Source organism: Oncorhynchus clarkii, unplaced genomic scaffold (genome assembly GCF_045791955.1).
Source record: "Oncorhynchus clarkii lewisi isolate Uvic-CL-2024 unplaced genomic scaffold, UVic_Ocla_1.0 unplaced_contig_11854_pilon_pilon, whole genome shotgun sequence".
Lineage (NCBI taxonomy): Eukaryota > Metazoa > Chordata > Actinopteri > Salmoniformes > Salmonidae > Oncorhynchus > Oncorhynchus clarkii.
This window is the reverse complement of record NW_027261056.1, coordinates 1-13,966: the sequence shown is the minus strand read 5'-3', so window position 1 is coordinate 13,966 and position 13,966 is coordinate 1. Positions and strand designations below refer to the sequence as shown.

Sequence of the window (13,966 nt, the reverse complement as noted above, 5' to 3'; positions counted from 1 at the left end):
CATGGTTTGTGGTGTGGCAGAAGAATCAGAATTAGTCGTGTAACATAGAAAATTAAGATGTCTTATCTGCGTTGTATGCTGATGTGATTAGAATGTATCCCTTCAGACTCTGGTGTTGGCAGTTGCACTTCTTCCCTCACCTGGGGCTCAGTCACCTGGGGCCCAGAGAGGGGAGAGGTCAGGCTTGTCTTTCACATGTCCCTGGTGCTAAGCAGAATATCCGAAAGGGAAGAGGACAGGAGGGAACATTGTCTTCATATGTGAATGTCTCTTTACCTTCATAAACCATGTTGAAGAGATGGTGTGATTAATGGAGGAACCAATTACTTTTCTCCACAATGTCTCAGGGATACAAACTTGTCACCTTTCGGGCGATATTCACCGTTTTAAATCCAAAATAGGTGACCTACGTGATTTGTGTAGATCTGATAAGAAAAGTTTGGGGGGGAGTCGGATCACTACTGGCTGCTGTATCCAAGGCTCAGCCAATCGTTCACATAGCAACAGAATGCAGCACACGACTGAAGAATGAAGAAACAACCAATTTACTAGTTACAGAATCAGTATGCGCTCTGGAAAGACAGCTGGTTAGTTACAGCAGCACATCCCCTGAACGATAACGAAGAGGTAACGTTTGGTGAGAAGTCTGACCACAGAGACCGGGGTGAGAAGGTTACAGCAGCGTGTCCCCTGAACGATAATGAAGAGGTAACGTTAGGTGAGAAGCCTGACCACGGAGACCGGGGTGAGAAGGTTACAGCAGTCCCCTGAACGATAACGAAGAGGTAACGTTAGGTGAGAAGCCTGACCACGGAGACCGGGGTGAGAAGGTTACAGCAGCGTGTCCCCTGAACGATAACGAAGAGGTAACGTTAGGTGAGAAGCCTGACCACGGGCTGTGGTGTGAGAAGGTGATGAAGCGTACTTCATGAGCTGTAACCGAAAAACAACTGGCATTTGGGAAGTTTGAGGTGAGGGGAAAAAGAGAGAAGTGTGATGGAACAAGTATTAGCATTGTTAAGTATCTTGCTAGCATGGATCAAATTCTCCGTTAGCTAACCAGAGAAATGTTGAGCAACATTAGCCAACTTAACGGATCAAATAATTTAGTTTATGGTGTGAAAATTAGCTGGCTAATAAAGTCAGACAGCTAACGTTACAACATCAGATGAGCTAACGTTAGTAACTTAACTAATTCGCTATAGTATTAACTGGTATTCGACTCCTTGCCGTTCTTCAAGTTATAACGCGTTAGTTGCTTACTGGACCCTGGCAATCTGTGTGAAAATAGTTATCGAACTAACCACTATCTTATAACTCATGTTTTCCCTCTACAGTATGTGGTTCATTTCCAGAATGAGAGAATTAGGTGAAAATTAGGCATTTTTTAAACAAGTGGATTCAGGGATCAAGTGTAGCTGTAGCTGGGCCTGGTTTTAACAGGATGCCACTATAGAGGTGAAAGGAACACAACACTCTTTCCCTCTTTCACTTCTTCAATACAGTGGATTAAAAGGGGTATGCCAGGTGTTACTCTCTGCCTGAAAGAGGAGGATGCTGTTGATGTGAGCCGTGACCAGCCTTTCAAAGCACTTCATGGCTACAGATGTGAGTGCCATTGGGTGGTAATCATTTAGGCAGATTACCTTCGCTTCCTTGGGCACAGGGACTATGGTGGTCTGCTTGAAACATGTAGATATTACAGACTCGGTCAGGGAGAGGTTGAAAATGTCAGTGAAGACATTTGACAGTTGGTCCGCACATGCTTTGAGAACACGTCCTGGTAATCCGTCTGGCCCAGCGGCTTTGTGAATATTGACCTGTTTAAAGGTTTTGTTCACATCAGCTACCGAGAGCGTTAACACACAGTCATCCAAAACAGCTGGTGAACTTGTGCATGAATCAGTGTTGCTTGCCTTAAAGCAAGCATAAAAGGCATTTAGCTCGTCTGGTAGGCTAGCTTCACTGGACAGCTTGCGTCTGGGTTTCCCTTTGTAGTCCGTAATAGTTTTTAAGCCCTGCCACATCTGACGAGCATCAGAGCCGGTGTAGTATGATTCAATCTTAGTCCTGTATTGACGCTTTGCTTGTTTGATGGTTCGTCTGAGGGCATAGCGGGATTTCTTATAAGCGCCCGGATTAGTCTCCCGCTCCTTGAAAGCGGCAACTCTAGCCTTTAGCTCGATGCGGATGTTGCCTGTAATCCATGGCTTCTGGTTGGGATATGTATGTACAGTCACTGTTGGGACGACGTCATCGATGCACTTATTGATGAAGCCGGTGACTGAGCTGGTATTCTCCTCAATGCCATTGGATGAATCCCGGAACATATTCCAGTCTGTGCTAGTAAAACAGTCATATAGTTTAGCATCCGCGTCATCTGACCATCGTATTGAGCGAGTCACTGGTACTTCCTGCTTTAGTTTTTACATGTAAGCAGGAATCAGGAGGATAGAATTATGGTCAGATTTGCCAAATGGAGGGTGAGGGAGCTTTATATGCATCTCTGTGTGTGGAGTAAAGGTGGTCTAGGATTATTTATTTTTTGGTTGCACATGCTGGTAAAAATTTGGTAAAACGGATTTCAGTTTGCCTGCATTTAAGTCCCCGGCCACTAGGTGGCGCTGCTTCTGGGTGAGCATTTGCTTATGGCCTTATAGAGTTGGTTGAGAGCGGTCTTAGTGCCAGCTTCGTTCTGTGGTGGTAAATAGACGCCTACGAATAATACAGATGAGAACTCTCTTGGTAGATAGTGTGGTCGAAAGCTTATCATAAGGTACTCTACCTCAAGTCTCACCTTGTGACCCGTTCCACTCATCTGTTGTTTGTTATGTAGACTAGGGGCTGGATCTTTGCTATAAAATATTTTAGTAGCCTTTGTGTCGTGGCTCTCAACGAATCATCTGAGGGGGTGGTTCGTCGACCACCCATTGCTATTGCAGAGCTCTCACTAATAAAAATTCAGTTTACGTATAACTCTGACTTGTGTGATAGGTTTGACTCTCCTCGTTTGATAATACAGAAATTAACCACCACAGTGGCTGGAGGTTTGGGAGAGTGATCCTAAAGTGTACATTCATGTACTCCAGTCAGTAAAAAAAAAATGCAGGAACATTTTAGGATCATTCTCCCAAATCTTTCAGCCACGAACCATGCTCATCTTATTGAGTTACCACTACTGGAGAACAAACAAGTACAAAACACCCTTACGTGACGTAACCATTTGGCAATTTATAAAACATGAACGTAGTCGTCGTGTTGGTTTGGGGTCAATGATGTATATAAACCCTGGATTGCTGATGCTATGTATTGGGCCAATGAGAGACTTTGAAGCCACAGGTCGGCCATATTGGTACTCCTCAGAAGAAGCAGTCCATATGAATGAATGGGATTCTGCAGTATTTAATCAACATGTTTCAACAACAAAATTAAATGTTTTTAAGTGTTTTGTTTTAGTGAGGACAGTAGCATTTTCTACTCTCTAAAAGTTATACTTAAGGAAAATTTTTGTATATATATTTGTTAGTTTCGCTCATATAATATAATTTAACAGTATGGATTAAGGTTTTTTTTAATGTGGGGGAAAAACTAATGCAAAACATTTTTCTATAGCTTCTAGAATCTTCTTTACAAAGGTTTGGGGGAGAGAACCAAGACGGTGGCTCTGTGGCTTTGAGTCACTAGTGTATACTGTATTTAAACAATTGGCTACGTCTTTGAGAAGCGCCCATTCTCTGCTTCTCGTATCTGGAGTGCTTCTGCTTTTACATTCATTTCCGTTGTACTGTAGACACAAATATGAACGTTCTGTAATATTAATGAAAGTGGAAGTCAGGAGGGTGTCAGGATACAGCTACCGCTCTTTGATGATAAGCTTTGATCTTCCGTGTGTGTGTGTGTGTGTGTGTGTGTGTGTGTGTGTGTCTTTAAAAAAAATAATTATATGCATCAGCGAGAACCTTAATTTTCATTTAAGTTCAAATTAGTCTCGTCACGTTGATTTAATAGCGTTGGTGTCTAGCCGTTGCATACAATCAGACAAAAGACAACGCAATGATCTCGTAATCACTACTGCCAAATGTAAAGTGATCTGAAATGACTCACGTGCGCTGTTCTTCTGAGGTAAACAATAATAAACATTGGCTGTTGATTCAGGAATGGATCATGTCTATGATTAGCTAGTTAAGGCTATCGTGTATCATTACGATCTCTGCAACTTCATGCATTAGTTGATCCAACATTTTTTGTTTAACCGGTAAAGTTATTGCGAATACATTATTATTTTGTAAATTATTTTTGTTTTTACAATTAGTAACCTGACCGTGGTGGTTAATTACATCATAAAAAAGTTATTTATCCATTTCTTCACGTAATATTTTCCAATAGGAAAACGACAATGTGAAATGTTGATGTTGTCCAATTTCACTTCAGAGAGAAACTGACCGTTCTGACAGGAGGTGGAAAAATAACCCGAACAAGGAGATCAATCCTGTTTTGGAGGGTTGTTTAGGAAACGGTCCCATCTGCCCTTTTTAAACCCTAGAATTTACCTCTGGCCTTCCAGGGGAGTGTACATCCCAAATGGCACCCTATTCCCTATGTAGTGCACTACTTTCCACCAGGTCCCGTAGTGCGCTATATAGGGAATAGGGTGCCATTTGGGATGAAACTGAAACTGGATGAAAATAGATGTCCAGAGCCCCTTCGTATATCCATCATTTAATTTGCTGAGGTGTCCCACGCCATGTTAGAGGATGTCAAGTCCATTAGCGATGTAAATAGGTGTAATTGTTCTACAACATGTGAAGTTGTTAAATGATCGTTTTAAAAATGCATGGTTTATACTCGGGCCAACCGGATCTTTCTTCAGGGGCTTTTAGTTGACACGCAGCGTGCCATTACATTGAATGATGTGCCGAGCTTTAAGCCCGGCAGGCAGTATCCAGTACATTAGGTTACATATTCCATTCACGTGTCAATGTATAGGATCCTACTAGAGTTCTCATGATTACATTATGAAACGTACCAGAGATGCGGGACTACACTAAACAGGGATGTGGGACTACACTAAACAGGGATGTGGGACTACACTAAACAGGGATGTGGGACTACACTAAACAGAGATGTGGGACTACACTAAACAGGGATGTGGGACTACACTAAACAGGGATGTGGGACTACACTAAACAGGGATGTGGGGCTACACTAAACAGGGATGTGGGACTACACTAAACAGGGATGTGGGACTACACTAAACAGGGATGTGGGACTACACTAAACAGGGATGTGGGACTACACTAAACAGAGATGTGGGACTACACTAAACAGGGATGTGGGACCACACTAAACAGGGATGTGGGACTACACTAAACAGGGATGTGGGACTACACTAAACAGAGATGTGGGACTACACTAAACAGGGATGTGGGGCTACACTAAACAGGGATGTGGGGCTACACTAAACAGAGATGTGGGACTACACTAAACAGAGATGTGGGACTACACTAAACAGGGATGTGGGACTACACTAAACAGGGATGTGGGACTACACTAAACAGGGATGTGGGACTACACTAAACAGGGATGTGGGACTACACTAAACAGGGATGTGGGACTACACTAAACAGAGATGTGGGACTACACTAAACAGGGATGTGGGGCTACACTAAACAGGGATGTGGGACTACACTAAACAGGGATGTGGGACTACACTAAACAGGGATGTGGGACTACACTAAACAGGGATGTGGGACTACACTAAACAGGGATGTGGGACTACACTAAACAGGGATGTGGGACTAAACAGGGATGTGGGACTACACTAAACAGGGATGTGGGACTACACTAAACAGGGATGTGGGACTACACTAAACAGGGATGTGGGACTACACTAAACAGGGATATGGGGCTAAACAGAGATGTGGGGCTACACTAAACAGGGATGTGGGGCTACACTAAACAGGGATGTGGGACTACACTAAACAGGGATGTGGGGCTACACTAAACAGGGATGTGGGACTACACTAAACAGGGATATGGGGCTAAACAGAGATGTGGGACTACACTAAACAGGGATGTGGGACTACACTAAACAGGGATATGGGGCTAAACAGAGATGTGGGGCTACACTAAACAGGGATGTGGGACTACACTAAACAGGGATGTGGGGCTACACTAAACAGGGATGTGGGACTACACTAAACAGGGATGTGGGGCTACACTAAACAGGGATGTGGGACTACACTAAACAGGGATGTGGGACTACACTAAACAGGGATGTGGGACTACACTAAACAGGGATGTGGGACTACACTAAACAGAGATGTGGGACTACACTAAACAGAGATGTGGGACTACACTAAACAGGGATGTAGGGCTACACTAAACAGGGATGTGGGACTACACTAAACAGGGATGTGGGACTACACTAAACAGGGATGTGGGACTACACTAAACAGGGATGTGGGACTACACTAAACAGAGATGTGGGACTACACTAAACAGGGATGTGGGACCACACTAAACAGGGATGTGGGACTACACTAAACAGGGATGTGGGACTACACTAAACAGAGATGTGGGACTACACTAAACAGAGATGTGGGACTACACTAAACAGGGATGTGGGGCTACACTAAACAGGGATGTGGGACTACACTAAACAGGGATGTGGGACTACACTAAACAGGGATGTGGGACTACACTAAACAGGGATGTGGGACTACACTAAACAGGGATGTGGGACTAAACAGGGATGTGGGACTACACTAAACAGGGATGTGGGACTACACTAAACAGGGATGTGGGACTACACTAAACAGGGATATGGGGCTAAACAGAGATGTGGGGCTACACTAAACAGGGATGTGGGGCTACACTAAACAGGGATGTGGGACTACACTAAACAGGGATGTGGGGCTACACTAAACAGGGATGTGGGACTACACTAAACAGGGATATGGGGCTAAACAGAGATGTGGGACTACACTAAACAGGGATGTGGGACTACACTAAACAGGGATATGGGGCTAAACAGAGATGTGGGGCTACACTAAACAGGGATGTGGGACTACACTAAACAGGGATGTGGGGCTACACTAAACAGGGATGTGGGACTACACTAAACAGGGATGTGGGACTACACTAAACAGGGATGTGGGGCTACACTAAACAGGGATGTGGGACTACACTAAACAGGGATGTGGGACTACACTAAACAGGGATGTGGGACTACACTAAACAGGGATGTGGGACTACACTAAACAGGGATGTGGGACTGCGCGAAACGGCCGTCAGAGGAGCAAAAGGCCTCCTTCTGGCTTTAGTGTAGTTCAAGGAGATCTCATCACACATTACTACTGGCTGGTACCCAGCCACCCAGCGCCTGCCATGGTCTGATGACTTGACATTCTGTCACATCCGTATTCTCACATCAGCATCGACCAGCCAACTGAAGACTTATTACTGAGGATTTATTTCTCACCAGTGCAATTTACATGGTCCCACTTGTCTGAGAAATTTGGTTGCTCTTTTTTGTGTTTTGTTCTAAATCTTTCTCTCCCCCCCCTCCATCCTTTAGGCATACTGTGGCTTTTCCCGCCCAGGGGAGAGGAGTCAGGATCTCTCTGCGGTTGCTACAGGAAACTGGGGCTGTGGTGTGTTCGGTGGAGACGCTAGGTTTAAAGGTAAGCATGGGGCAACATTAGCACTTCACTCAAAATGGCTGATTTTACATTTACATTTGAGTCATTTAGGAGCCACTCTTATCCACTTCTTGAGGTGGACTGAACGTGCCTGTACTCATTTTGTGGGCCGGTACCATGTTCCGGCCCAAGTTAAGCACCGTTCATTAATTTTTTTAACGTTCTTCTGTGTCGACGTGGTCCAAATTGGACTGTACTGTTGAGTATAGGAGAGAATATGATTAAATCTCCAGTTGAAAATCCACGCTTTTCAACAGGCCCTGATTTGAGTCCCAAATGGCACCGTATTCCCTATAATATAGTGTACACCCTATGGGCCATGGCCAAAAGTAGTGTACTGAATAGGGTGCCATTTGGGACGCATTGCCTGTTAGTGTGAACTGGCCCTTCTCTCGTTAGCCTTGGCTGTGGAATACATTTATTTACTTAATGCCTATTTGTCTCCCGTCATATTGATCAACTGACAACGTTAATATTTTTCATTAACAGTGGAATTGATCGCCTGCCCCAGCCCACCTATCCATTATAGACCTAGGGGCAATTCCACGTTAACGGATTTACGCTGAGACTCACGATTTTTCACTTAGGAATGTATGCCAAACATAAAACCATTTTGATTTCAAAGTTTAACAAACCGTACAACTCTATGCACAAGGACTAACTTTAAATCATTTACACAGTAAAAAAAATGTATGAACATTTACTGGGAAAAGCTGTGTAGATGCAAAGTTTGGTAACAGAATTACGGTAAAATCTCAGGCAGGGGCTCAGAGGAGGATACCACTAGACTACTGCACTACCGCTAACACTTAGCACCCAGTGGTGCTGTCAGGCTAAACTACCGCTAACACTTAGCACCCAGTAGTGCTGTGCGGCTAAACTACCGCTAACACTTAGCACCCAATGGTGCTGTGAGGCTAAACTACCGCTAACACTTAGCACCCAGTGGTGCTGTGAGACTAAACTACTGCTAACACTTAGCACCCAGTGGTGCTGTGAGACTAAACTACCGCTAACACTTAGCACCCAGTGGTGCTGTGAGGCTAAACAACCGCTAACACTTAGCACCCAGTGGTGCTGTGAGACTAAAGTACCGCTAACACTTAGCACCCAGTGGTGCTGTGAGGCTAAACAACCGCTAACACTTAGCACCCAGTGGTGCTGTGAGACTAAACAACCGCTAACACTTAGCACCCAGTGGTGCTGTGAGACTAAACTACCGCTAACACTTAGCACCCAGTGGTGCTGTGAGGCTAAACTACCGCTAACACTTAGCACCCAGTGGTGCTGTGAGACTAAACTACCGCTAACACTTAGCACCCAGTGGTGCTGTGAGACTAAACAACCGCTAACACTTAGCACCCAGTGGTGCTGTGAGACTAAACAACCGCTAACACTTAGCACCCAGTGGTGCTGTGAGACTACACTACCGCTAACACTTAGCACCCAGTGGTGCTGTGAGACTAAACTACCGCTAACACTTAGCACCCAGTGGTGCTGTGAGACTAAACTACCGCTAACACTTAGCACCCAGTGGTGCTGTGAGGCTAAACAACCGCTAACACTTAGCACCCAGTGGTGCTGTGAGGCTAAATAAACTAGCTGAAACCAGCTCAGAGTTTAATGGCTGTGATGGGAGAAAACTGAATATGGATCAACAACATTGTAGTTACTCAACAATATTAACCTAAATGACAGAGTGAAAAGAAGGAAGCCTGTACAGAATAAAAATATTCCGAAACATGCATCAGTAGAACTGCAAAAAATGTGGCAAAGAAATGTACTTTATGTTCTGATTACAAAGCGTTATGTTTAGGGCAAATCCAACACAACTCATCACTGAGTACCACTCTTCATATTTTCATTCTTGGTGGTGACTGCATCATGTTATGGGTATGCTTGTCATTGACAAGGACTAGGGAGTGTGTTAGGATCAAAAGAAACGAAATAGAGCTAAGCACAGGCAAAATCAGAGAGGAAAACCTGGTTGTCTGCTTTCCAACAGACAATGGGAGTGAAATTCACCTTTCAGCAGGACAATAACCTAAAATAGAAGGCCAAATATACACTGGAGTTGCTTACCAAAACGACATTGAATGTTCTTGAGTGGCCCAGTTATAGTTTTGACATATAACCTGGGTTTTTCTCGCTCAACAGTTTTCCATCTATATGGTCAAGAATGGTCCACCACCCAAAGGACATCCAGCCAACCTGTGAGAAGCATTGTAGTCAACATGGGCCAGCATCCCTGTGGAACGCTTTCGACACCTTGTAGAGTCCATGACCCCGATTAATTGAGGCTGTTCTGAGGGGAAAAGGAGGGGAGGGGAAACTCTCAATGTTAGGAAGGTGTTCCTAATGTTTTGTATATAAAGTGCCTCCAGAAAGTATTCATACCCCTTGACTTATTCCACATTTTGTTGTTACAGCCTGAATACAAAATCGATTAAACTTTTTTTTAATTTTTTTATTTTTTTTAAATTTTATACAAGTTAGTTAATTAGCCTAGCATCAGTCCTAAACTAAACAAAATGCTTGAAAAGTCAAGGGGTGTGAATAGTTTCTGAAGGTACTGTATATATGGTTTATCAGCATGTATTCCAGTTAGTTAATTAGCCTAGCATCGGTCCAGAACTAGTTGGTTAATTAGCCTAGAATCGGTCCGGAACCAGTTAGTTGATTAGCCTAGCATCGGTCCAGAACTAGTTGGTTAATTAGCCTAGAATCGGTCCGGAACCAGTTAGTTGATTAGCCTAGCATCGGTCCGGAACCAGTTCGTTAATTAGCCTAGAATCGGTCCGGAACCAGTTAGTTGATTAGCCTAGCATCGGTCCAGGTCTCTGAAGTCAAGTTTTCTTACTCCACTTTCTTCTTAATGACATGCCTCTGGGGCCGGGGGGGGAACAGACACTTAATATAGCCCAATGTTCCCCTCTGTTTACCTGGACTCTCTCTCGAATCGCTCCATCCCATACTTTTAATTGTGGGACAAGTTGAAAGAGTGATGACAATGTAAAAAAAGGAGGAAAGGAAAGTCTGAAAGGAGAAGCTTCAGCCCCCCCACCGTCGCAGATGTTTATTCAGCAGCGTTCGTAGCTCGTTACTGTTGCCTCTCTCTGTCACGGTTTCTTTATTAATAAAGCAGACTTTATTTCCAGACTCTTAATGATATATTCACAAGGTTCTGGGGCCAGAGCCTGCCTTCCCTTGCTCACACGGTGACTAAGTCTGGCTCCTCAGTGGGGGACTCTGGGTATTCTAGTCATTTCTTCATTCATTCTGAGCCAAGGTGTGTAATATGACAGTTTAAATGGCGCCGGTTGAATCTGGTTGTGTTGTCGCTGTCTTCAGCATGTTTACTCTGATCCTTGTATCATGTCTTGTACTGGTTCTGTAGAAAGTATCGGTCCTGTATAGACAGTTTCTCTCTCTCTCTCTCTCTCTCTCTCCCTCTTTCTCTCTCTCTCTGTCTCCATGTCTCTCACTGTCTCTCCGTCTCTCTCTCTCCGTCCTTCTCTCTCCCCCCTACATCCTGCCACCCCCCCCCCCCACCCCTCCAGCTCTGCTCCAGATTCTGGCAGCCTCTGAGGCAGGCCGAGACGTGGCCTATTTCACCTTTGGTGACAGCGCCCTGATGAAAGACGTCTACGACATGCACTACTTCCTCACACAGAGACACGTCAGCGTCGGTAAGGCACATGCTATCTCCCTATCCACATTACCATGTCCCTAACCCTCACACAGAGACACGTCAGCGTCGGTAAGGTACATCCTATATCCCTATACACTTTTCCATGTCCCTAACCCTCACACAGAGACACGTCAGCGTCGGTAAGACACATGCTATCTCCCTATCCACATTACCATGTCCCTAACCCTCACACAGAGACACGTCAGCGTCGGTAAGACACATGCTATCTCCCTATCCACATTACCATGTCCCTAACCCTCACACAGAGACACGTCAGCGTCGGTAAGACACATGCTATCTCCCTATCCACATTACCATGTCCCTAACCCTCACACAGAGACACGTCAGCGTCGGTAAGACACATGCTATATCCCTATCCACATTACCATGTCCCTAACCCTCACACAGAGACACGTCAGCGTCGGTAAGACACATGCTATATCCCTATTCACATTACCATGTCCCTAACCCTCACACAGAGACACGTCAGCGTCGGTAAGGCACATGCTATATCCCTATCCACATTACCATGTCCCTAACCCTCACACAGAGACACGTCAGCGTCGGTAAGACACATGCTATATCCCTATCCACATTACCATGTCCCTAACCCTCACACAGAGACACGTCAGCGTCGGTAAGGCACATGCTATCTCCCTATCCCCATTACCATGTCCCTAACCCTCACACAGAGACACGTCAGCGTCGGTAAGACACATGCTATCTCCCTATCCACATTACCATGTCCCTAACCCTCACACAGAGACACGTCAGCGTCGGTAAGACACATGCTATATCCCTATCCACATTACCATGTCCCTAACCCTCACACAGAGACACGTCAGCGTCGGTAAGACACATGCTATATCCCTATCCACATTACCATGTCCCTAACCCTCACACAGAGACACGTCAGCGTCGGTAAGACACATGCTATCTCCCTATCCACATTACCATGTCCCTAACCCTCACACAGAGACACGTCAGCGTCGGTAAGACACATGCTATATCCCTATCCACATTACCATGTCCCTAACCCTCACACAGAGACACGTCAGCGTCGGTAAGACACATGCTATATCCCTATCCACATTACCATGTCCCTAACCCTCACACATAGACACGTCAGCGTCGGTAAGACACATGCTATCTCCCTATCCACATTACCATGTCCCTAACCCTCACACAGAGACACGTCAGCGTCGGTAAGACACATGCTATCTCCCTATCCACATTACCATGTCCCTAACCCTCACACAGAGACACGTCAGCGTCGGTAAGACACATGCTATATCCCTATCCACATTACCATGTCCCTAACCCTCACACAGAGACACGTCAGCGTCGGTAAGACACATGCTATCTCCCTATCCACATTACCATGTCCCTAACCCTCACACAGAGACACGTCAGCGTCGGTAAGGCACATGCTATCTCCCTATCCACATTACCATGTCCCTAACCCTCACACAGAGACACGTCAGCGTCGGTAAGACACATGCTATCTCCCTATCCACATTACCATGTCATATCTACTGTATTCCCCTGGCTCACACCAGATCTCCCTCTACCATATTGTTCTATTCATACAACACTGTCTGGTGTTCTATACATACAACACTGTCTGGTGTTCTATAATTCTATACATACAACACTGTCTGGTGTTCTATACATACAACACTGTCTGGTGTTCTATAATTCTATACATACAACACTGTCTGGTGTTCTATACATACAACACTGTCTGGTGTTCTATAATTCTATACATACAACACTGTCTGGTGTTCTATAATTCTATACATACAACACTGTCTGGTGTTCTATACATACAACACTGTCTGGTGTTCTATAATTCTATACATACAACACTGTCTGGTGTTCTATACATACAACACTGTCTGGTGTTCTGTAGTTCTATACATACAACACTGTCTGGTGTTCTATACATACAACACTGTCTGGTGTTCTATACATACAACACTGTCTGGTGTTCTATAATTCTATACATACAACACTGTCTGGTGTTCTATACATACAACACTGTCTGGTGTTCTATAATTCTATACATACAACACTGTCTGGTGTTCTATACATACAACACTGTCTGGTGTTCTATACATACAACACTGTCTGGTGTTCTATAATTCTATACATACAACACTGTCTGGTGTTCTATACATACAACACTGTCTGGTGTTCTATAATTCTATACATACAACACTGTCTGGTGTTCTATACATACAACACTGTCTGGTGTTCTATACATACAACACTGTCTGGTGTTCTATACATACAACACTGTCTGGTGTTCTATAATTCTATACATACAACACTGTCTGGTGTTCTATACATACAACACTGTCTGGTGTTCTGTAGTTCTATACATACAACACTGTCTGTTGTTCTGTAGTTCTATACATACAACACTGTCTGGTGTTCTGTAGTTCTATACATACAACACTGTCTGGTGTTCTGTAGTTCTATACATACAACACTGTCTGGTGTTCTATACATACAACACTGTCTGGTGTTCTATTATTCTATACATACAACACTGTCTGGTGTTCTATTA

General features: G+C 44.5%; 1 protein-coding gene across 1 annotated transcript in view; it reads left to right on the top strand.

The window, feature by feature from the left end:
- LOC139403960 (poly(ADP-ribose) glycohydrolase-like) overlaps positions 1–11,397 on the top strand; it is a gene marked incomplete at its 3' end in the record, with an annotated part of 90,880 nt that extends 79,483 nt beyond the window's left edge. The window contains exons 17-18 of the mRNA XM_071147173.1: positions 7,580–7,685; positions 11,264–11,397. Of these exons, the coding sequence (XP_071003274.1) occupies positions 7,580–7,685; positions 11,264–11,397 (240 nt within the window). The remainder of the gene's footprint in view (positions 1–7,579; positions 7,686–11,263) is intronic.
- Positions 11,398–13,966: the final 2,569 nt, after the last annotated feature.